The sequence below is a fragment of the Chiroxiphia lanceolata genome, chromosome 20, assembly GCF_009829145.1.
Source record: "Chiroxiphia lanceolata isolate bChiLan1 chromosome 20, bChiLan1.pri, whole genome shotgun sequence".
NCBI lineage: Eukaryota > Metazoa > Chordata > Aves > Passeriformes > Pipridae > Chiroxiphia > Chiroxiphia lanceolata.
The window spans coordinates 3,659,333-3,683,468 of record NC_045656.1 but is presented as its reverse complement, the minus strand read 5'-3'; the positions used below and the strand labels follow the sequence as shown (position 1 = coordinate 3,683,468).

Below are 24,136 nucleotides of genomic sequence, written 5' to 3'. Positions count from 1 at the left end.
GCGCCGCCGTATATAAGCGTTGCGGGGTCCTCGGGCGCGGTCCTGTCACGCTCGCACGGGGACGAGGCCGCGGCGGCGATGGCGGATTTCGATCCCTACGACGACCGGGCCTACAGCAGCTTCGGCGGCGGCCGCGGGTGAGCGGGGCCGGGGGCCGCGCCCGGGGGCTCCCCCCGCGCCGGGGGAGGCGGCGGGGAGCGGCGCCCCGCGGCTCCCGGCCGCGCGAGGCGGGGCCGCGGCCTGCCCCGCTGTGAGGGGATGGCGGGCGGGGGGAGCGGCTGCTGGGACCGCCCGGGGCGCCGCGGGGCCCTTCTCGTGGCCGCGGCCGCCCCGCTTTGTGCGGCGGGTCCCGGGGGGGTCCCGGCCGTGGTCCCGTGAGCCCCGCAGGGTTCGGGGCCGGGAGCGCCGGGAAGGGGCGGGAGGAAGAGGAGGAGCAGGGGTGGAGGGTGTTGCTGATCCCGCCGGCCGCAGGCGAGCGGAGCGGGGGTTTGGGGAGGTGCTGGGCCGGAGCCAGGGCGGGCCGGCAGGGGATCGTGCACCGGGAGGGGCGGAGGGAGCGTCCCCGAAGCGGGGCAGGGGCTGTGGTGGTGCCTGCGGAGGGAGGAAATGGGAGGGCTTTGTGGTGCCTCCTCTCGGGGAGCCGTCGTCCTGCGTTATCCGGGGCTCCGGGTGCCGACTGCAAACCCCCGATCCTTAGGGAGAGGGCTCGCCCCTGTCTCCTTGCTGGAGAGTGCGCGTAGGGGAGGAGCTACGGAGACAATAACCAGCAATTAGGAGTTTGTCTTGAATCAGGTTAGGGAGGTGCGATCGAACAATGGACTTTTTGAAGGTTGGTGCTACTGTGGGTTTCTTTGTTGCACCGAACCAAAACAGCAGGTATAAAAGCATGGAATAAACTTCCCGGTGAGCAAATCTTCACACTATGTTACTGTATCACCTCGTCTCCCAAGGTGTTTCCTGATCGACACTGCTCATGTCTTTTCTGCTCTTAGAGGAATAACCTGGTTTCATTTCAGGTTCTTTGGGCAGCAGGGACAAGCTGCTGCTGGGGTTAGAGCAGCAGTAAGTTTTCTTCTCTTTGAAAACTCTCTGACCCTTAAGCTTTTTCAGCTCATTTTCATGCACAGATACCCTTTGTGTCTAATCCAGAGATGTCCCAGGGCAAACAGCTGATGTAGCCACTTACATTTCTGTTGTTTTCTTTTTTAAATTCTGTAACAAAATAACCTTGCCAGTGGCCTGAAGTAGCATTTGACACATAATAAATGCAGATGTTGCTGCGCAGTGTAGCCTAGTCAGTGTAGGCACATTCTGTGAAGTAATGAAATTACAGTTAAAATGCTATTTCATATTCAGATTTCTGTAACAGAGAGCTTCCAACTTGCTCTCAGGTAAGACCTGGATCCTTGTTTGGAGAGCTAAAGGCATCCTGAAGACTAGTAGATGCATTTACAGATGAGAAAATGTACTTATTCCAATCTAGCTGCAGTTTTAAGCCTCAGACACCACTATTAGAGTGCAACTTGTCCTTGCATCTGATTTAACGTTATTGCTAATAAGTTACTAACAGCTAATTCACAATTTCAGACCTTAACAAGTCTCTGTAATTTGTATAAAGCCCTGTAATATGGGAAGTGTAATGAAAACATGACTGTTCTTCTTGAAGGTTCTGATTAAAGAATGCCATGTTAAAGTGGCTCCTACTCATTTTTAGGCACTCTAGGAGTGTAAGAGTAGTGTAAACTCAGTTGAGCTATAGTAGTTTTTGTAAAAGTAGCATTTTGCATAACCTTTGGTGTGTACAGAGATTTCAGTGTGACAGATGGGAAATCAGTGCCCAACAGGTTCCAGCATATGTGAGATCTGCCTCTTTCTCATAATCTTCAAAATTATGGTGTAGGAGCACCAGAATGTGACTGTGGTGTGATGAGGCCTGGTTTGCTACCCCTTGTGTGTCTGATGGTGCTCTGATTCAGAGCTGAAGCACAACACTATGGGATGCAAAAATCATTTTATTCCAGATGAAGAACGTGCTGCTGACGTTAATTACAAAAAACTTACTATAAAGGCTGTTTGGGAAGTGTTTTGGAGCCCGAAATACGACACAAAACCCTGTAATTAATCATACTGAGGCCTAGTTGAAACATCTGCAGAGTTGAAGGGAACAGTGTTTGTCACTCCTGAATCCCTGCTGGGCTGTTTATTTAGGTGTGGCTTGAAGCACTGAGCACCTTACTAAAGGTTAAGATTCACCTGCTGAAATGCTGCTCAGCTCAATGAGAATGGAGAGTTATTCCCTGTCCTTGTGGCAGTTTTTGGGTCCTGTGTCTCACCCATCCAGTGTTAATAGGGCTCTCCTAATTTTTAGCCTTGGGGAAGCTTTTTGTTGAAGACCTCTGATGCTGTAGAGGTGTCCTGGGTTGCTTGAATAAATTGGGTATGAATTCAGAGCTGTGGTCTTGGAGGCTCCTGGCAGAACTTACATCCTGCTGATCCTTACAGTGCCCCAGTAAGGCTCTAATGTTGGAACCCAGGTAGGCTCTTGCCTCTGGTAAATCCTGAGCCTTGATCCCTAGGGAAAGGCTCTTTAACTCACATACTGGCTTTAAAAGTATATTTTGTTTTGAACTTTTCACAGATCTTGTTTTCTAGAGAGAGAACACTAAACTTTCCAAAAGTGTAGCTTCAAAATGATAGTTCAGTTGTCCTTCCACCTCATTAACTCTGCCCACCACAAGGTAAGTTCAGTCACTAGAAGGAAGCTTTCCTCTGCAGCTCTCTGGTTTTCTGGAAAGGAAGTCAAATCCCGTCTTTCAGATTCCCACACTGAGATGACATAATTATTACCTAATTGTGTCTGAGCAAGTTACACTGAGTGGGAAATGCAGATATTCATTCAACACTCTGGTGTGACCCAGTTCACTTGGTTCAGAGATGTTTTCAATTATTTTTTGACTTTTGTCCTATTCTGTTGTAAATGAGAGAATCTTCTTCCAATCTCATTGTTTGGTTACTGAAGTCAGCCCTCTTTTAAATTTATTTCACTGTTTCAGTGTTGGAAAAATGTAGGGAAGTACCAAACCAGTTTGTTTTTGTGTTTCTATACCCTGGATTCAGTAGGAAGCAGTTTGGAACTTAGTTATTGACCATTCCCGTTCTTCAAACGGAAACTGAAATACCAAATGCATAGTTCTGTACCTGATAACTGAGGCCTTCGTTTCAAATTCAGAAAGAATACTTCATTTCCTGACATAAAATGAATCAAATTTCACAATAGGGCCTGGATTTGCACACAGGCACCCCGGGAAGTTCTGGTGTGCTGTGGTAGAAACGGGGTTTGTCTGTGGCACAGAAAATCCTTTTGGGGACTGTGGGTGTGGTTCCTGGAGTGGCTCAAGTGGGGGTTGCTGGTGAAAAAAAGCCAGCAAGGTTCCAGCCCTTGCTCTCCTTCTCCTTCCCATCTTGGCACAGTGCTCTTTGCAGCTGTCCAGATCACCTTGTTGATCTGGCTGAGGATTCAACTCCAGGGTGGGTTTTTGGGTGAATCAGCTCACTGAGGAGGTCACTGGCAGCTCAGGAACGTGCTGAGAATGTGCTCAAGTAGGGGATGCCCCTTTACAGCTCAGCTGGGGCAATTCTGATGTTCCTGTAGAGCATAAATATTGATTTTTTACTTTTTTTTTGGCTGCGAATTAAATGTGTATTTTAATAGCTGTTCTTTATGCCATAGAAGAGAACTAAGGACAAAGACATGGACCTGATTCTACGTATTATGGAATTATTTAGAAGAGCAACTCAACTCAGCTTTCTTGGAGTTCCTCCTTAAAACTTGGTCTTGTGACTGAAGTTAATTCTGCTATACATTCACAGCACCCAGCTATTGCAGCTTTAGTTCTCCAGTGGGTTTTTGACTTGTTAATGAGACAAAGGCAGATGAGGAATATTGTCAAAAATGCAAAAACACAAACCTGGGTGGACACTAATTAAAGATATGTAGGTTGTGATTCAAGTATGTTTAGCAGCATGTTGATAATGGTGGTGATAAATGATTCCTGCATGGAGCTGCTGCCATAAAAAGGCACAAATGACAGGCTCACCTAGGAAGAGTTAAGGAATCTTATTCAAGCTTAATGCATTATCTGATTCATTAGCAATAAAATATTTATTCTGAAGTGAGGAAAAGTACTGACAAGTACCTTACTGGCTCAATGGATTTTCTGGCTGCATGCAACCAGCCAGAATAAAAGGAAATAATAAAATTATTTGACCTCCTGGATTTTAGGTAGGATTCTACAGCACTCTGCTTGGTCCATGTCACACTGGCAAATCTGCTTTAGTACAGCTTGTGTTCCACTGGGCTCTTAAATGCACAGGGAGCCTCTGGGAAGGGGAACAAACACGAGCAAAGCCCAGCAGAAGGCAGGTGATAAAGGGAAGATGGGCAGAGTAGAAGGGAGGCATCCCAGGTAAAGATCCGAGGTTCCTGAGGGAGGCAAATGGTGTTGGAACCAGTGGCATCCCGTAGTCTGCAAGTCCAAGAGCTTTAACTTCAGGTTGCCTTGTTACCTTGCTCTCTGTGCAGGAGATCCAAGTTGGTTTGGCTCTACAGGGATTCACACACAGGTGTGGTACAGTGGTACAGTAAAGAATTTAGCTGGGACAATTTAATTCCTCAGCAGCCAATGCCAAGAGCTTAACTGAGACTGAGGGGTGAGACAGGGAAAGACCACCTAGTTTACTGCAGTTTGTAATTCACAACACAAAGGAAGAACTAAACATCCAGGCAGCACTGAAATTGGTTTTTCTGCCTTAGAACCCCTTGCTCAACCACGTTTTTTATTGTGTGTTTGATTCAAAGCATTCCAGTCCAGGTATCTGACAACAACTTCAGACTTAGAAGGTGTTTCTGTTAAGATAAATGCTGCTGAAATAATTTAGATGATTGTGGAGTGGGTGTTGATAATATGCTATTTAGTTGAAAGCATTGGATCCAGCTTAGTGTCAGGATAAGCTGACAAACAAATACAAGTATTTCCTCACTGCTATAAATTATTCTCAAAATTCTAGTCTAGGATGTGGTTTTGAAGATACAGTGGTTTTGAGCAGGGGACAGTAGAGATAGGAAACATAAGGTCTTCTTAATGAATTGTGGGACGAGAAAGGAGTTCATTCATCACCTTGTTACTGAGTTCCTCTAATGCATTAAAGTACATTGTTTGGTTTTTCCATGGAAGTACTGCACCAGGTAACACTGGAAGGGAGTTGACCAGGAGTGAAGGTGGCAGGTGCAGGCAGAGGGGTGGACAAACTACCAAAGCTGTGTGACAGTCCCCCCAGACTGCGGTGTGGCCGTGCTGGGAGTCACTTCCAGGGCACTGTGCTTTTTCCAACAGGTCTCGTGGTGGTGGCCTTGGTTCCCGCAGAAATAAAGAGCTGCCAACAGAGCCCCCTTTCACAGCCTATGTGGGAAATCTGCCCTTCAACACTGTCCAGGGAGACATAGATGCCATCTTCAAGGATCTCAGCATCAGGAGCGTGCGGCTAGTCAGGGACAAGGAAACAGATAAATTTAAAGGTCAGTGTTCCGACCTGGTCCGGCTGCAGAAGGAGAACTGGGAGGAGAAAATAAAGCCACTGCCGTGGGGAATTGCAGCCTAAGGCACAGCTGATCTTGGGCTCTTTATGTTGAATTATGGAAGTTTCTCATTTGAACGAGATTCACTGTTCCTTCCATCATCTTAAGATACACTTGATGTAACCTGAGTGACAGGAGTCAATATTTGCCCTGCCCCAAAAGGACTTTCTCAAAACTTGTTTGTCTTGCATGAATTCTACCAGAGCTGAAGTGTCTGACCCACTTAAGACCCGTGACCTTAAGCATTGAGTACTTACACAATCTTCCTGCACTTCAGAAGATTGCCACTGCTTCACCTCTGTCCTTTTTTAGTAGACAGGGAGAAAAAGCAAGTAGATAAACCATTCAGGCAACGTTTAGAGGATGCAAATCTAATTTCCATTGGAATTGGCCAGTGGAAAGGGACTATATTTGTAAGTTACTTTTAGGGGTAGAAAAGGCTTAACTTGGAGAGGATCTTTTTGAAAAGTAATAAATCCACTAAGTAATGTGATGACACAAAATCACACTGCTGGCCAAGAAGGTATTTCAAGTTCTTGTTTAAAAGTTATTAAGAAACAAGTGTCAATATTCACCTAAACAGTTGGTGTAGATCAGATCTAATCTGCAATGAGAACTCTGTGGAAAAGGGCTCTTGGCAAACATGTAGTGCCCAGAGTTCTGTTTCAGGATTTGCCCCATCATTAACAGGCACAGGTAAATGGATTCAATATTAATGCATCTTGCACTTACCACAGATGGAAAGAGAAGGGAAGCCATTAGCAGACGTACAGGAGGAGCAGCTTCTTACAAAGGCCTTCTAAAGTGCTGTTAACTTGAGATTTGTTTTTTACAGGATTTTGTTACGTAGAGTTCGATGAGGTGGAGTCACTCAAGGAAGCTCTTACATACGATGGTGCAGTAAGTACACTTGCAATTAATTTGTGAAATCAAAGATAAACATAAGTCTCAAACTCCTTTGCAGCCCCTGTGGTACATCCTGAACAGATTCTCCCCTTGATTTAACAGCTCTTGGGTGACCGGTCACTCCGAGTGGACATAGCGGAAGGCAGGAAACAGGACAAAGGTGGCTTTGGCTTCAGAAAAGGTGGCGGGCCTGATGACAGAGGTGACTTCCATTTTTCTAAGCAGCTTCTTAAATATAATGGTTGTAGTTGTGTCTTCTGGTGCTGAGCTAATGCTGAGACAAGGCATGCAAGTGAACATGAAAATTCTATTGCAAGGAGAAATGTGGCATATACACGTTTCTAACCAGCTGCTGCTGCCGCTCCTGAGGTGTCTGGAATTGAGCTGTGCTTTGTGTCCAGAGGCTGGATATGTTGTCACTCCTAGCCCAGGAAGTGAGACCAATACCCCTAATAATGTGCTGTGTCTTGCAGAGGACAATCATAAGCCCAACAGTCTGATCTGCTACTATTTTATGATGATGTAAGAAAAGTGAGTAAGCACAAGTAGACAAACACTTATTTTGGACTGTGTCTCCAGTTCCAGTGTGAAGAGAGGCTTGGCTGTAGTTAAAGCTTGGTTGAACCAGACTCACTAAAGGTTTCCATTGAATGTATATCAGGGAAACTTTTCTGACCATTTATTCTTGGTTCATTTAAACTGACTGTTTGTTCCTGTGCAATGGAACTTGGTAGTACTGAAAGGAAAGGATTTTTCCAGCAGCATGACTTTTGGACATTGAAGGACTGAAACGTTGGTTTGGTATCCCCTTGCCCAGTCTTTCCCACAGCTTCAGATCTGAACACAATTGTGGCTTTTTTCCTAGGAATGGGAGGAGGTTCCCGAGAATCCAGAGGAGGTGGATGGGATTCCAGAGATGACTTCAATTCTGGTACCAGTATTCACACTTATACAGAGAGGGAGCCTAAAAGGCACCGAAATGTTCTCCTTTTCATTTGTCCCCCTTACTGCTTTGATTGAATCTACTGTATGTGCCCACTTGGACATCCTGCAGCTGTGGTGGGATTCCTCAGGGGGAATCTTCCATTGCCTTGTAACAGAGGAGAGAGTCTTGATTGTAAATTCTTTGAAAGCACCCTAAGTGACAGAATACTTGTCCAGATGTAGCCCACGGTGTCTGTTTTAAGCATTTCTCAAACATCTGGCAGAGTAAATTTCTCAATAGTAGCAGAAGCAGACAGGTCATGTGGAAAGGCTGATACTCTTTCAGAGCAGAGGCTTTCACCTTCTTAGGGAGATGTGACATATTATGTGTATTCCTGCAGAAACTGACTTCTCCAAAGATGGATTAGTGTTCCAAAGTACTTTTAAATGCAAAATATTCCTGAACTTTTACTGTTACAGCAATGCAAGCTGCAGCAAGTGACTGAGCTTGCTGAGTGCAAGGTAGTGACAGAGCCACCGGGTTTGCTCTTGCCTTCCAGTCAGTTCCTACCTATTAGAATCCAGGGTGGCATTAACACAATTGCTTTTGTCCTCTGAACTCGTGGGTTTGGTCCATTTTCTGATGGGGAGATGCTGGCAAGTGCAACTTTGCAATGTCTGGTCTCTGCGTGAGTGGAATGGACGATGTAGGAGCGGTGCCAAAGTGTGCCCTTGCCACCAGCATGGATTGGAAGTGTGATGCTGGAGAGAGGAGCTTGCTACAGCACTGTGCTTAACCTGCCTTTGGAGCTAAGCATTCTGGTGCCACAGCTTCATACCTTCCTTGGTAGCTTCTCCAAATGTGGATGCATTTCGGCCTGTTAAATGCTGGACGAGTGATTTGTGAGCCAAAAGTTTAGCATTTAAGTCTTAGTTGCTACAAAAGCTTTTCTTCTCAGGTCGTACAGCCCTGGATCAAGTCTTTAAAGATGGTTTGTTTGGCACTGAAGTAAGTAAGGGACAGCTCTGCAACTCTGCCAAATACTGAAGTGGAAAGGAAAATCTCAGTTGGGAACCAAACAACTTTCTCTTCCAGGCAGCTTCTGAAAATCTGAGTATATTCCCTTTCCTGTGCTGTATCCTCCTCCAATTCAATGCAGGCAGTGGAGGCTTGGAGAGATACTCCAGGATAGTCACTGGTACAGACTGGAACTCTGGTCAGTGACAGACAGTTCCTGATTTTTTTGATACATAAACCGGAAAAATGTAATCAGCTTAAAATCTGATTTTTTTTTTTTCCCCCAATCCTTTAACTAGTGTAGTAAATACCTTGTCACTTAATGGTACAGCTAAAAAGCCTTGGGGTTTTACTCTGTTCTGTAAGGACTGTGTATTTCATTACTCCCCAGCTATTTTCCCATTTGCTCTGCTCCTGCAGATTTCATGCTAAGGCTGCAGCCAGTGGAATCTTCTGGCTTCAGAAGTACTCTGAGTACTTGTAGTGTTGTCTCTGAAGTCAGCTAATGGTGTTAACAATCTGAAGTTGCAGCTGAAGCTCATATTTTAAGCTCACTTGACCCACTCTCCAACACTCCAATAAGCCTCTAAGTGGATAAAGCACTTTCTGAACTTGGCATAGTATACTTGGTTTCAAAGGGAATCTGAATGACTCTTCTAGAACATGTTAGACCTCTGTGAAGCAAATCTGTCTGCAGACAAAAGGCTCAGTGCACCACCTTGGACTGGCAGCAGTGACTTGCGAAGCTTTCCAGTCATCCAGATAAAAATCTAGGTGCAAAACATTGCAAAATATGCTCTTTAAATCCACTGTCTTCCGTCTTCAGGATTCAAAGATGATGACTTCTTGGGAGGTCGGGGTAGAGGAACCCGCCCTGGGGACCGGCGACCACCCGGTGCCTCCATGGGAAGCGGTGGCACCGGTCGCTTCAGAGATGGGCCTCCCCTTCGTGGGTCTTCCATGGACTTCAGAGAGCCAACAGAAGGTAAACTCCTATCTTGTGTAATTCCCTCGGGAAGGAGACTCGTGGTTCCTCTGTCAGGTGGGAGCTCCTGCCCTTGACAGCCGGATCTTAGCCCTGGCCTGTTTTCTCTTTCAGAGGAAAGAGCACAGCGACCCCGACTGCAGCTCAAACCTCGAACAGTCGATACTCCCCTCAATCAAGTAGCCAACCCAAACTCTGCGATCTTCGGCGGAGCCAAGCCCCGGGAGGAAGTAGTAAAAGAGCACGACTGAGTCTGGGGTTGGGAGGGAATGGGGAGGCGGGAGAAAAAGCAAGACAGTACAGAGTGACTAGCTCTGCTGGAATGTCAACCCTGCAGTTTACCATTCCTGCCATCTGGTATTTGTCCTCTTTGAAACCGAAAACACAGAGCTTGTGAATGCATGTCAGCTGTTAACAAGTGGTTTTTAGTACGTTCTTGGCTTTGCTGTATCTAGTGCCTGCTTTGTGCTGAGTTGCCCTCTTCTGTTTCCTTCCAAGCAGCACAGTTGCCAGTAGAAAAGGCAGTGTGGCTGCTTCCACGAGCGTGGAGGTCTCTGGACAAAGGTGCTGCTTCACTTCTTCCTTTCTGGGTTTGTTTTACTTTAGAAGCACAGGTTAGACTTAGTTATTTCCCTGTATCGTTTCCTTTTACTTCTCAGTGCTCCTCTTCTGACCTGCATGTCTCGTTCTGTATTGCTGTGGCTCTGAAGAGGAAAACTGAAGAGTCCAGATGAGTTGAACAGAGGAACGTACAGTTCTAACCGAGCAGTGAAATGCCGTTTCTGACAACTGGTGATAGTTACTGTTCACAGCAGAGCCCCTTAGAAAACTAAGGGGGGGCAGCTGCCCTTTCACAGGGGTTGCCAGGAAGGATCAATTTAACGGATGCCTTGCCTGACAAGCCTTGGGAATAGCTGGTGGAATCAGTATGGATAAAGCCTCTGCCAGTAGCCTCTTCCTGCTGGCTGTTGACTTCCAAATGGTACGATACTACTACACCTCTGAGCTCAAGGTTAGAGTGCTGCAAAAACGTGCCTGTTTGAGCACAACTGCTCACTGGCTCTTTTCTGCTTACTTTTTTGGGTTTTACATGTTTGGTAAATTTTTAAATGAAGTTTCTACCAATAAAATTTGACTTTTTTTATTTTTGTTGAAGGAGTGTATACTTTGCCACGCAGTATTTGATCGCCACTATCCCCTGTATTTCTTTGCCCAGTGGGGTACAGTTTTAGGACCTCAGCTTTTAGAATACCTTGAAAGTGGGCAGATTAGAAATCCTCCTGCTTTAGATTCTCATGTAGAAGTTTGGGTAAAAAGCATCTCGTGTTGCTGCACCTCTTTTCACTTGGAAATGTTTCTTGCCAGTGTTGTGTGGGAGGAGGGAGGGGAGGCTGGAGCAAAAGGAGAGATCGTTAATGTTGAAAACCAAAACCTGAGGTGTGGATGTGTCCAGTGCATGGGAAAAACTTGGGCCCCCAATGCCAGTGGTGAGAGACTTCAGATAGAATGACTGGCACCCCAGAGTACTTGCAAGAGGAGTTTGGAAGCATGGCTGCCCCACTACCAGCACCACTGCTAGTGATGAATTTCTTCCCTAAAAGTTCCTGTTGTAAGTCAGAGTCCCAGCAATTTACAGAACTACTCTTTCCTTCCTGCTACCTTTCACTTAATCTGCTTCTGAGATAAGAACCATTTGTCTAACACTAATACTTAATTTAAGACAGACATGCATTTGTGTGGTTGTATTCCAAACCAATAATTGATCTATTTACATCTTCAATGTGGAAAAGATTTTAAGAACAAATTCCCATATAAAAACTCACCTCTAGTCAAGACAGTTGACTTTTAAATGTAAAAACAAAAGAAAAAAAATAAGAAGTGAATTCCAAACACTTAACACATTCTGCTTCATAACAAAATAAATTTATGGATATGGTATTTTGTGAATGATCTTTTAAATAAAAGAAAACATTAAGTAATATTTAACATTGGTCTTTATTTGAGTCTGCTCTAGCATGTTTTTTCCCCCCCTCAGTTTTCAAATATTGTGTTAATTTGTACTAGAGCTATTCTGGTACAAAATAAGGGGGGAAGAGGAAAAGATAAAGGGGAGGAATCTAATCTAAACAATGCTGGAACAGTGAAATAAAAATTGTTTATGGGTGGAAATAAGCCCAAGTTCTTTACCCTGTGGTTTCAGTGTTGTTTCAGTGCCATTGCTGAGGCTGCCAGGTGGGACTTGGGGGTGCTACAGCTCCTCATACTGTGTCCCACAGGCTGGGTTTCTCCCAACTTTTCCAACTGACCTGTTTTCCAGTAGACTTAACAGTTAAAGAGGCTGTTGCCCTGTGGCTTTGAAATACGTGCTTATTGCAGGGTAAGTTAAAAGAGGTAGAGCCATGATTTTATTGAGGAAATGAGCTCTGACCTCCCTGCTGGTTTTACTGCTTTCCATGGTCTGAGAGGATGGGAAGTTCTTGCCTCTGGCTACTCAGTCCACCTTCTCTTTAGACCTCTTTGCAGAGCTTGAGCAGAGTCCCAGCCCTGCTCTGGAGCCTCTGGGTGTCCTCCCTGACCCCCCCCCCGAGGTGTGTGTGGAAGGGCAGGGCTGGCTGGGGGAGTTGCTGCCCTGCAGCTGCTGCCACAGCTGGGCTGTCAAACCCAGGGGTGGAACCAGTGATTTCACCACTGCATGGAGGAAAGGAGCCCTGATTTGTGAGAGAGGTGGCAACTGGCTCATCTTGGTTCTAGAAATCTTTTTCTGTATCTGCCAATATTGGTTTGGTCAAGGGTTTCCCACTAGTGAATGCAGCCTGATCCCAACATCATTTAGTACCTTTTCTTTTCCTTTTTATAGTTCTTCATATGCAAACATTCATGGTTTCTTTGGAGCATTCCACACTGTGCTTCCCATGCAGCTCAGGGTCAGACTCCTCCAGTCCTTTTTCTTTCCCTCCTTCAAAACTTTACCTGATGAACATATTCCTCTACAGAAGCCCATCAAACCAACTTGTGTCAACAGTTGACACAACTATATTTAATATATGGATGTGGCATTTAAGTTTTGTAGGAGGAAGCAAGATTATTTTCTCCCCATCCCACCAGCAAAAAAGCAGTTGAGGTTTAACCTGTAAAGCTTGACTTTATCTGCAGCCTAAAGCTAAGCCTGGCATGGCAAAGCCCAGACCAAGCAAGTACCTGCAGTGTAGCAAACAGATCATTCACACTCTGGCTATTCCTGTTCTCACTGAGTTATTTCTAGTAGCTGTGCAGAGCTTTCTTGGAGCTTAAACTTAGAAAAATAAACAAAACTGAAGGTAGGAAGGCAGCAGGCAGTTTTTGGAATTGGAATTGAGTTTGCTACTGTTGGAAGTGCTTTGGTGTGTTTCTCCTGTTAGGTTGCAGGTGGGGAAGGTGGGTGTCTGGAAGAGCTGTGGGACACTGCAGGAGTGAACAGCAGCATCTAATGTGCTGCAAAACTCCCTGGCAACAACCAAAAATTAAACTCCACTGAGCTCCCAAGCCCAGGAAAGCCCCTGGGAGAGCTCATCCCAGTCCTCAGGGCAGCACCCAGTGCTGGCATCGCCGTGTTGCCGACTCGTTGGGCTGTGCGAGCCTGGAGCAGTTCCTGAGGGTGCTCTTTGTGCTTGTGGCCATCAAGGTTGTTCTGATGGTTGAAGAAAGAGATGGAGGAATGTCCACACACTCAAATAATGGGCTGGTGATGGTAGAGTCACGTTAAATTCATGCCCTCAAGTGTGGCTGTACAGGCCTTCCTAAGGCAGCAACAACTTGTTCACCTGCTCCTGAGATGTGCTGACACTACTGAAAGTCTCCAGTGCTGACCATGAATTTCTGAAGTTCTGCAGGTGTCCCAGGGCTGGTGATGATGGGGGACTGTGGCCAAGCCTCACTGTCCCAGGGCAGTTTGGGATGATGCTGATATTTTTCACTTGTCTTATGAATACTGTGATAGTTTCAATCCTGACTTTGGCACATAGTCTAGTAGGAACATTTGCTACCTGTAGTACTGGCTGCTGACTTGTCTTCAGGAAAGATGATAAAATGGTGAGAGTTTTAGAGCAAATCCTGTGATATTGTAATCCCTCCTTTTGTAGGAAAGATTTAATACTAAAGCCAGCAAATCTTGGAATGCACATGCAGCCCCTTCACCAGAGCACTGGCGTGTGGCAGCTTCCAGAGCAGCCCATGTCCCACTGCCTGGTTTGGGCAAAGCTGCTTGGAGTGGCTTCACCAGGAATCCCCCTACTCCCCCGGGTGTGTTTTGGGCACAGGCTGTGTGTGCCAGGTTGGCTTCAGTCACTGGTTTTCTGTCCCAACCTCGTTCCTTCTCCGTGCGTGGAAGCGCCTCCTGGTTATTCCCACTGGCAGCAGGGACGAGGGTGATGAGCTGTTAACGTTGAGCATCTTGAAATCTGTGTTAAGTTTATGTTTTGCATTCGGATGGTTTCTGTGTTTCACTACCAGATGAGCACAAAGGCTCTGAAAGAAGGGGGTTGCTCCTCTGTCCTGGTGTATTCCAGCCTAGAATCAGTTACCTTTGTAGTTCTCAAGGGCTCCTCTGGGGTGGACTCTCGGGATGAAATTTAGTAGGTGTGGCTTGTCCTAAATTTTTAGAAAGGGGAGTTTCTGTGGCTGAAGAGGAATTTGATTTCCAGCTGAGACTGGAATTTTCTCATCTGGAAGCTGACTCCTTCCTCTCAAAAGCCACTTAACCACTACAGGAATGAAGTGTATTGAAAGTGGCAGAGAGCCATCTTTTATTTGGTGCACACATTTTCTCTATATAATCTGTAATTTATTCTGTTGTTCGTGATACCACTTGCTATAGCAGTGTTAAACCAAACATTTAGGATGGTGTAATCATATTTTTGATCCTGCTTTCTGAAAGGCTTTAATCCTTCAGTGCCAGGCACTCGACTCTCAAGCCTGATGCACATTAGTAACAGCAATATCTTGATGACATTGTGTGTTCTGGACTAACTGGAGAAACACTCTCAAAGCTCTGCCCGTGTGGCTGGCACCTCTCCCGGGTGTCAGGGACTGCAGGGGAGCTCTGATGGTCCTCCTGTGTCTGATCACTTGGACCCAGCAGAGATGGGCACAAGAAATGGGCAGTCAGGTTCTGGTGGCACGTGTGGTGTCAATCTGAGATCGTGTTCCTCATCTTACTGTACCTGTTGGAGTGACTAAATCAGAGGCATTTTATGGTTTCCTTTTCCATCGTGGCAGTGACTCTGTTCTGTGACATCTCCTGCTCAGTGTGACATCAGCTTCCCCCATTTCTGTCCCCTCTGCAGCAAAGTGCAATCCAAGGGCTGTGAGGACTTACCTGTACACTCACCAATTCCTGTGTAAAGCTCCAGAGTATCCCAGGGTTGATGTTTTGGGGATGTTGTTGCTGGGAACGCTGCCACCACCTTTCTGCCCAGTAGGTTTCAGCCAGGTTAGTGTTCCCCGTGGTAGGGATTTGCTCCCTGCCATGAGATTGTTTTGTTCATGTCACCGTGCTCCCGAGATCTGCCTCTTTCTTTTAAATAAACCAAAAACTCACAAAGTACCTCTATAAACCCCTGGCAAAACCTGTACTGTAACAAATCTGTATAATTTGTATCGCTGTATAAAAATTCAAATAAAAAGCATTCAAACCTTCTAGGTTTTTGTGTCCAAATTTCAGAATCACTGCGTCTACAAGGACGAACTAAGAAGGGGAAGAAGCTTTGTGGCTCCGGAGGGGTGTTCGGGATTAGTCTTTGCAAACTTGAGCAAAGTTTTGTGAAGCACCCAGGGCTGTGAGCTGACTTTCCACTGGGTGGTAGCAGCATTTATCTTCCTTCGGCAGGAACGGAGCCGCTTTCGGTTTCAGAGATCCGACAGTGCAGCTGGGGCAGGGGAGGAGGTGGCACTTCCCCTTTGCCTGGGGAAAGGCTCATTCCACTCCAGCAGAGAGAAAAGCCGTTTCTTGGTGTATACAAACATACCCAGCACTACTTCAGCAAGACAGAACCATTTCCTCCAAGACGTGGCTTTGCGTTGAAGCTGCCGCGAAAATTTGGCAAAATGAGTAATTAGTGGGATGAGACACGTGCTCCTTCTGTCCCAAAGCTCAGGGGGTTTGGATGCTGGTCTCCTGCACAGCAGGCAATGCTTGATTCACAGAGCTTGTGAGCCTGGGGAGAAAAAAGCCTGTTGGAGCTTGGAAAACCCGGTGGAGCTTTCTCAGACCTTCCAGTGTGTGTTTGTGCAGAAGGTCAGGTTTAGGTGATGCACCATTTTCCAGTCCTTTTTCTCCTCTGATTTCTCATCAGCGTTAGTCACAACACCTGGTTCAAGCAAAGCCAGCTGGTCTCTGAGCAGCCCCCACCTTTATCTGAAGGATGTAAACCAGCCCTCGGGGCTTACCCAGAGTCCAGGTAAGCTGAGCAGGGTGGAAGGTGGGTTCTCATGACCTCTCTGCATCAAGAGATCTCTCTGCAGCTGGTCAGCTTTGTACCAAAAGGTAAAAAAGCAGGTTTGGTTAGCTGGGGAAACTGCCTGAAGGATTATAAACTATGTGTTTGTTATGGGGAGGGGGGGAACAAACCTAAGCTGAAATGGGTGAGCTTTGAAAAGGACACGAAGGGTGAAATGTAAGGTGGTGTTTTCTATAACTGATTGCAGTAGATAAAAACAGGGTGCTCCTGCCTCTTTGACCTTTTTTCAGACCAGAGGTGGTTTCTAGCAGCAGGTCTAGATGAGGCAGAGGGTTTCCAGGAGGGAGAGGATGGACACAGGGGAGAGTCTGGTATCCCAAGCTGGGTTTGGTGCCTGAGGGGTCGTTCTGTGTGTGTTGGAGGGGCTGGACTGGCCTTAGGAAGAGCAGAGCCCATGGCTGTGTTAGGAGGCCCTCAGAGTGAGGGCTCTCATCCTAAATCTCTACATCCAGCCCTTCTCAGGAGAAATATGAAGAAGGGAGACACACAGAGTGTGTGTTACTGCAGTAATCAAGGGGGTTGGCCTCTTGAGGGGACTGATGTCTTTGAAGGTCATCACCCTGCCCAAGAGCTGTTGTGTCACGCTGGGCTGACCCTGCTGCTTTGCTCCTCGGGCACAGCAGCAACTTCTGCCAGCTCTGGAGGGGCTGGGTGGTAGAGCAGGAGACAGTTTGGGCACTGCCAGGAGGTGCAGCCCCTGCCAACTGTGGTAACGTCTGTACCACAGCACTCAGTCATCCCTGAAGCTGTAAGCAAATACAGCTTTTTAGCACCTTTTTAGCAGTGCCTGTTCCTGATGAAATCAGTTTCTGATACCAGAGATGAACTGTAAATATCCTCCAGCATGTTCAGAGTATTAGTTCTGCCACAAAGAACTCTTTTGCAAAACTTCTGTTGTCAGCTGATGTTTGAACATGTAAAAGCCCTTCTGGAAAGCAGCTAATAAACTACTACCTCTGCTAGAAATGCCGATTTTGTAGCAACTGTTTTGGCAGTCAGGAAAGCATTTCACATTATGTAGTGTCCCCCACACAGAGACAAGCCAGAAACCACGCAAGCAATTCAAAGCTGGGTCTGCCTCTTCCAAACTTTGCTTCACATTACAGGTACTGATTTTAAGGTAGGCTTCTGCACCTGGATTTTGCCTGGGAACAGCTCAGGTTGCAAGTGCATCAAATCATTGTTTTTGCATCTCAGGTTAGAATTGGAAGAGGGAAAGTCTATTTGCACTTAGAGTGGTTAATTATCTTATTAAAGCAACGTTCCCTCTGCGAGCTTGATGGCCACATTTCATCCCAGAATTGCAGAAGTTGCAACCACTTGGTGACTTAAATCATTTCAGCGAGAGAAGAGTCGCCTTCTCTTCACAGGGAGCTGGGTGTGGGTGGCTGGTTGTGGCAGCTTCTGAGTGCCCTAATTTAAATATAACGAAATTTCCCTTTACTGAATAATTTACATGCCTGTGTGTAAGGGAGGCTTTGCAGAGCCTCAGTGAGAGCAGCACGAGGCGTTTTGTTTGCGGTTGTAACGCGTGTGCCCCGTGGCTGTTGCTCTGAGCAGCAACAACTCCGCAGTTCCACGTGTGTGCAGGCTTTCCTAGTGCTGGAGCAGCATCTGTATTTCGTGGCCTGTGACGGGGCTCTAAGTATACAAATTCCACATTATTCATAAACGCCCCTTGTTCTATTCGGGCACCCAAAAAATTAAGGGATTTTTTTTAAAGTTTATTTTTTTAAGGGTGAAATTGTACCTGCTGCCTGCAAGCTGCCAGTGCTGAAGCATAAGAAATGATTTTATTCTTGCAGCCCCAGGTTTGGCCATCAGCAGTTGTGACCTCAGCTATTTGCTGCCTTTGGCACTTGCTATCATCTCTTCTGTAAAGACTAAGAGAGGTCTTGCAGTTTGCTGTTATCTGCTTTGAGTTTGTCCAGGCAGCATCTGCCGCTTTCAGTGAGTGGTGTTAAATCCTGCAAAGGCTCTTCAGTAAAAGGGAAGTTGAAATTTTGGGGCGCCAAGCCCGTCTGAAAGTCAAGGGCTGCTTGGGAAGTGACCTCGGTGCTGGGTGTGGTTCTGTGCTGCCCCTGAAAACCGGGAAATTAGCTCTAAGCAGTTTGTTAGGTTAGAAAGTGGACAGGACTTTATTCAGTGCTGAAGGTACGTGGGGATTGCTCCACAAACCGTGTGCATCAGTCATCAAAACTTTTAACACATTTTAGCAAACGCAGGAATTAGGGTTTGTTGGCTACAAGTTACATAATTCTCTTATTAATAGGCACTCTAACTTCTATTAGCTAATGAGTCTCTCACTTCTCATGCTAATTAGTCCACATGCTCAGTTTCTCTCCTTTTGGGTCGGTGTTCTGTGGGTTGGTGGTCACAGATCCTCCCTGCCAGAATTACCTCTGGAGCTGATCTCGGCACAATTACTGGCCCCTTATCTTGGGAGTCCTGCCAAATGTCCCTGTGGTCCACAAATCCTGCCATTACTGGTGGTACATCCCTCTTCCTGAGCCATGTTAACTTCCTCCCCCAGGTCCCAGAGCACTGGAGCACGTCAAGCCCGAAATTTTCATTTGTTTTCCTAACACAGGGACATCAACCCAGAGCTTGCCCATCAGCCACTATCTGTTTCACAGGCTCCTTTTTAGAGAAATACAACTGGTTTGGTAACGATGCCGCCCGAGCCTCTTCCTCCCCCCACGGCAGACAAACCACGGGGCTCCTGGGAGCGCCTTCCCCGGGTGGGTTTGTGCAAACACCCTCCTGGGGAGCCCGGGAGAGACTGAACTGGTGGGTTTGTGTAAACTCTGGGGAGCCCAGGAGGGGCTGAACTGGTGGGTTTGTACAAAAACCATCCCGGGGAGCCCACGAGAGGCTGCCCGGGTGGGTTTGTGCAAACTTTAGGAACCCAGGGGGGACTGAACGGGTGGGTTTGTACAAAAAACCATCCTGGGGAGCCCGGCAGGGGCTGAACGGCTGAGTTTGTGCAAACACCGTCCTGGGGAGCCCGGCAGGGGCTGAATAGGTGGGTTTGTACAAAAAAAACATCCTGGGGAGCCTGACAGGGGCTGAACGGCTGAGTTTGTGCAAACACCGTCCTGGAGAGCCTGGCAGGGGCTGAAGGGGTGGGTTTGTGCAGGCTCAGGGGAGCCCACGAGAGGCTGCCCGGGTGGGTTTGTGTAAACTCTGGGGAGCCCGCGAGGGGCCGAAGGGGTGGGTTTGTGCAGGCTCAGGGGAGCCCACGGGAGACTGAAGGGGTGGGTTTGTACAAAAACTATCCCATGGAGCCCACGAGAGGCTGCCCGGGTGGGTTTGTGCAGGCTCAGAGGAGCCCACGAGAGGCTGCCCGGGTGGGTTTGTGCAAACTCAGAGGAGCCCACGAGAGGCTGCCCGGGTGGGTTTGTGCAGGCTCAGGGCAGCCCAGGAGGGGCTGGAGCGGCCGGGCAGCGGATGTGGGGTTAGTGATTCACGTGGGGACAGGAAACCAGCAGCGGGTAACGAGCCCTGGAGGAACCGGCTCCAGGGCGGCAGGAGGAGATGGGACAGCCCGGGGAGAGCAGCTGAGCTGCGGGTGAGGTGGGAGGCGGAGGGAGGGAGCGGGATGGGAAGGTGCGAGGGGTGAGGGCTGTGCGGGCAGTGGGGTGTCCCACTGAGCTCAGCGATCCTGGGCTAGACCTTTAAGGAGGGTTCGGGGTCATCCCTGTGAAACCTCTCTGAAAAGCAACGTGCTGGATGTTCCCCCCTCACTGAGAGGCTCCAAGGTAGGAAATTACCAACTCTTATCTTCTCAGCAGCGTTTAACCCTTCTGGACCTGAGATGAGTCTGTGCCATACAACCTGGATTCCAGTGCTGGATTCCAGTGCTGTTCTTTACATCTCCCCCTCCGTCTGCCGGTGGCAGCGTGGCGGGTTTTTAATTACGTTATTTCTGCATTCACATCTGCTGAAATATTCTGGGAGATTCAGTCTGTGCTGAGCTCCTCTCCTCCCAGATCTGCTCGGTTCTGCTTCTGGGACTGCTGCTCCCCCTCCAAAAGCCCAACCCTATGAAACAGGTTGATTCAAACGACACTTCCTGGGTTTTCCATCGTTTTTGGGGCTGACTGGCATCGTGGATATGAGTATTTATTTTACTGCATGTGAGTGCTTGAAATTGCTAATCCTAGATGGGAAAAGCTTTGTCCTTGCATCAGTTTTCTCTTGTGATCAATGTTCAGTGTAACGAGGCAGCTACTTGAGTACGAGGAGGACAATTTTGGGATGATTTTGTACGAGATGGGCTCATTCTCGTGGCTCTTTAGGGTGTAGTTACATACATGAGGGTTGCCTGTATTGCTAACGTGGCGTCCCCTGGGCTCACAGTGGAGGTGAAGGATGGGGAAGTTACAAATATAAGATATTCTTGTGAATTACCTCCTTGTGCTGGCATGGGTGTTGTGATATGGGGTTTGCACTCAATTTTCCACCTGAGGTTTTTTTTTTTTAACACATTTTCCAAAGTGATAATCCGTGGGAAAGTTGGTTTATCAATTCCAATTTCCCCCTCTTGCCCTGTGTTCTGCTGAAATGCATCTACTGCTCCCCTGGCATAAAATAAACCCTGATCTGCTTGAATAGCTGTGAAAAAAACAGACTTTAACTGTATGGCAGCAGCTTTCCTAAGAAACCTCACACTGGCATAAATCTGGTAGGAAATGGGATGTGCAGACCTCTGGAAAGGAGCATTTCTGGAGGCTCAGTGCTGGTCACTGAAGTGGTTCCAGCCACAGGAGCTTCCTTGGTCTGAGACTTTAATTTCTGAATTGATGGGACTTTCTGTGGCAATCTGTACCACACAGGCAAACAGAAAGTAGAGTTTCTTTTCTTAGACATGTTAGAGACATTGAGTCAAGCTGAATATTGCATCTGTTCAACAAGTCAGTGTGCTGAATTTCATATGGCTGGGCTTTAAATACACTCTCCACTTTATATTTTATACCAGTGACTCATCCCACCAGCCTGAATTAGAATTAATTTACTGCAAACTGGTGCAAACCTCAAAACTTTCTGGAGGGGAAGGAAGGTGACTGGTTTATATTTGTCTTTTGGGCATTTTTTGATAAATAGGTTAAATTCATTACATAAACCTGCAACTTGGGTCTTTATCTTGCCATGTGAACTTGACACCCTGCAAAGAGCTAAAATGTCTTCGTGAGAAATTATCTAATGGAAAACCAGACATTGCTGAGGCCACATCAACACATTCCTCTCTCTCTCCTGGTTTCTCAGCAAAAAGTTTAAGTTTATTTTAAGTGCTCTTGCAGGTTTTTGGTTTTTTTTCTTTTTTTGGTGAGTTTTGTGCCTCTTCTGCCAGTGTCGGAAAGTTTCTCACAGACTTTCCATCCATTAGGAATTTTATTTCTAGCCTGTGCATATCCAGTTCATCCCCACTCATTTTATAAGCCAGAATTGTCTTATTTCAATTCAAGCAGCTTCTCTCACTTTGGTGTGTTGCTCTTGGACACGAGTGACCGTTTCCTCTCACTCTCCCCTTAAAAGGACTTATAAGGCCTTTTGATCTTCCTGGATAAAACCACCTCTCCTTCCCTTGGCTCTTCATAGTGAGCCCTGTTTCTGGGTTATTTAGGACTAGAGACCTTCCACACCAGCAGTCAGGGAGCTGGCACAGGGAGAATGAGCTTTTGCAAGTTCGTTAATGCTTCCCATTTAAAAAAAAAAAAAAAAAAAAAAGCCTGTCTTCTTTATTGCTAAAAATATCTGAGGCCAAGGAAGGAGCAGCCCCTGTTTGGGAAGGCTTCCCCCTCCCAGGAGAGGTGCCATGGAGGCCACAGCTGGATCCAGACTCCGGCGTGTTGCTCTCCTGGGAATTGCTTGTCTGGAGCAGCTGCTCCCAGGGGTTTTATGGGCTGTGCTGGTCAGGCTGTGCTCACTGCTGGGAGTGTGGCCCCACTTGTGCTGGGAGGAACTCCTGTGGGCACAAAAATGGGGAAAAACAGGCCAAAGGAGAAGAGGGAAGTGTGTGAACAGCACAGGGCATTGCGGCACTACCCAAATGTCACTCCTAAACTACATGGGAACCTGTTTCCTCCCTGGGTTTGGATTTAGCAGCTCAAAAGCAAGGCTGGCCAGCCATGAACTCCACGTGTCCTCCTGTGTGGAGATCTCAGTGGCTCGAGTCTATTTATTCTCTCCCTCTCCCCAAGGCAGAGCGCAGGGAAGCACGTTCAGCCTTCCAAATATTTTATTTATATCCTGCCAGCCGTGAGTAAGTGCTTCCAGCCTTCTGCTTGTCACAAATCTGCTCATCACCTCCTTCTGTCAGCTCCTTACCAGAGCAGGGCTTGTTCCAAAAGAAAGGATTTCCGTGGACCTGGGTGTTTTGGGGAGCACAAATGACCTCTGGGCTCGTTGTGTGAGTGTGACTTGGGAGCTTTCTCTTGGGGGTGGGACACACAATGCCCTGCTTGGCAACCCCTCAAATAACCACCTTTGGTGTTCCTGGTGAGTGGGGGGGCTCAGGAGCAGCAGGGGGTTGCTGCCTCACTGCCTGCAGAAGAAATACAACTGGCTCTAGAAGGGAGATGGTGGCCTGTCATGCAATGGGACAAACTTTGTCAGTGTTGTCAGGGGCCTTCAGCCCTGCCTGGCCTTCACTTTAAAGCAAAAAAGGGGAAAAAAAGTAAAAAAAAAAAAGCCAAAACCCCCCAAACAAAGCAGCAGCCTTGCAGCCCTTTGTGTGTCAGTCACCAGCATCGGGTCACCTTCCCTCAGCTGCCTCTGGCAGATGCTTCAGAGATGATCCACAGCTCATGATTTCTGTGGGAGACTCTGAGCCAAGGAAAACTGACGTGAGAAACCACATGGTTTTGACCAGGCTCTGTCCCTGATGTCCTGGCTGTGGCTGAGGGTGATGGTTCTGCACCTCCAGGGTGGGTCTGGGCACGTTGTTGATTTGGAACAACTCATCCCATCTGCTGCTGAAAGTGCTGCAAGAAACTGTGCAGGGAGAGGCCCCCGGGGGTCTATAAAGAGCAAAACCATGGTGGAGGGAGTGCCAGGAGCTGAGGGTGTCCTGGGGGCTCAGGCAACCTTGGAGGGAGTAGGAATAAACCCAGTTTGCTCCCAGGCAGGGAGAATGGTCTCAAAGCCAAGTTGAGGTCACTTTTGGGCAGCCAGACTATGTTTGGCAACCACTGAGAGGATGCTGACACCAAACCCCTTTGGCCATTGCTTTTCTCAAGGGTCTGCCTGGAGCAGAAGTGGGGGACTTCTTCCCTCTCCTTCTCCTGCCTCACACTGATTTACACCACAATTATTTACACTGTACCCTGGTAATTAGGACCCTGACATAGGACTGGGACTCCAGTGCCAAACTGGGCCACAAACCTCCCACCAACGTGCTCAGCTGCTGTGCCAAGCACTCAGCAGGGATGGGAGGGTGTTGCTGAGGACCCACAGGCTCAGCTGCCACAGGAGGCTTTGGGTTTTCTTCCATGTGAACGGGGTGTTTTGGGCAGAGAAATGTTATTTATTCCACTTTACACAAGCAGAGGCAGAAGGTTCTGAGCAGGGCAGAATCAAGCTACTGCTTTCTATTGTGTGTTAATGGCATTTGTTTAATTATTTTGAATTATTTTAATTATTAGTGGTTATATATACACATATATATATATATACACACACATATATACATATATGTGTGTATATATACAGTGGCTGTACCAATATAATCCATGCTTATGTTGTAATAAGGGAGGTTGAAGGTAGGCAGCAGGAAAACTTCCTGCCAGGAATGATGACATACTGGCCTTTGGCAAGTTGAAGCATCTCCATCCCTAGGGAAAAAAGAAGTTTATTACAAACAAAAATAAATTAAAATAATCTGTAACTAAAGAAAATCTGTCCCTGGGGAATAGGAATGGGCTAAACAGTCCGTCTCAGTGCCAGCAGGCTGTTTGCTGTGATATTTATAGGATGTTTTGTGTTTTAAAGGAAGAAGTTGAAGCCAAATCATGCTGATTATTACAAAATGTTAGCTGCTGTTTGTGGAAGAGCCTGTCGTGGAAAGCAGGGGAAGAGCCGGCGGCTGAGCCAGCTCCACAGGGGAATTTAACACTGGAAGTCACTCTGAGCTGCAGGAAACAGCCAGGGCACGTCGTGCAAAGGCCTTGGCA

The 24,136-nt window shown here is 47.2% G+C and overlaps 1 protein-coding gene across 2 annotated transcripts; it reads left to right on the top strand.

Annotated features, from left to right (window-relative positions):
• EIF4H (eukaryotic translation initiation factor 4H) lies at positions 1 to 11,449 on the top strand. 2 transcript variants are annotated; one of them, XM_032707653.1, is made up of 7 exons: positions 6 to 137; positions 5,394 to 5,575; positions 6,471 to 6,535; positions 6,644 to 6,743; positions 7,407 to 7,472; positions 9,310 to 9,468; positions 9,583 to 11,449. In XM_032707653.1, exons 1-7 carry the CDS (start codon positions 79 to 81, stop codon positions 9,717 to 9,719), a joined length of 768 nt encoding a protein of 255 aa, XP_032563544.1. In that variant the 5' UTR covers positions 6 to 78; the 3' UTR covers positions 9,720 to 11,449. The 2 variants fall into 2 exon arrangements, with proteins under 2 accessions (XP_032563545.1, XP_032563544.1); XM_032707654.1 differs by lacking the exon at positions 7,407 to 7,472 and having other exon boundaries at positions 1 to 137.
• The last annotated feature ends 12,687 nt before the right edge of the window (positions 11,450 to 24,136 follow it).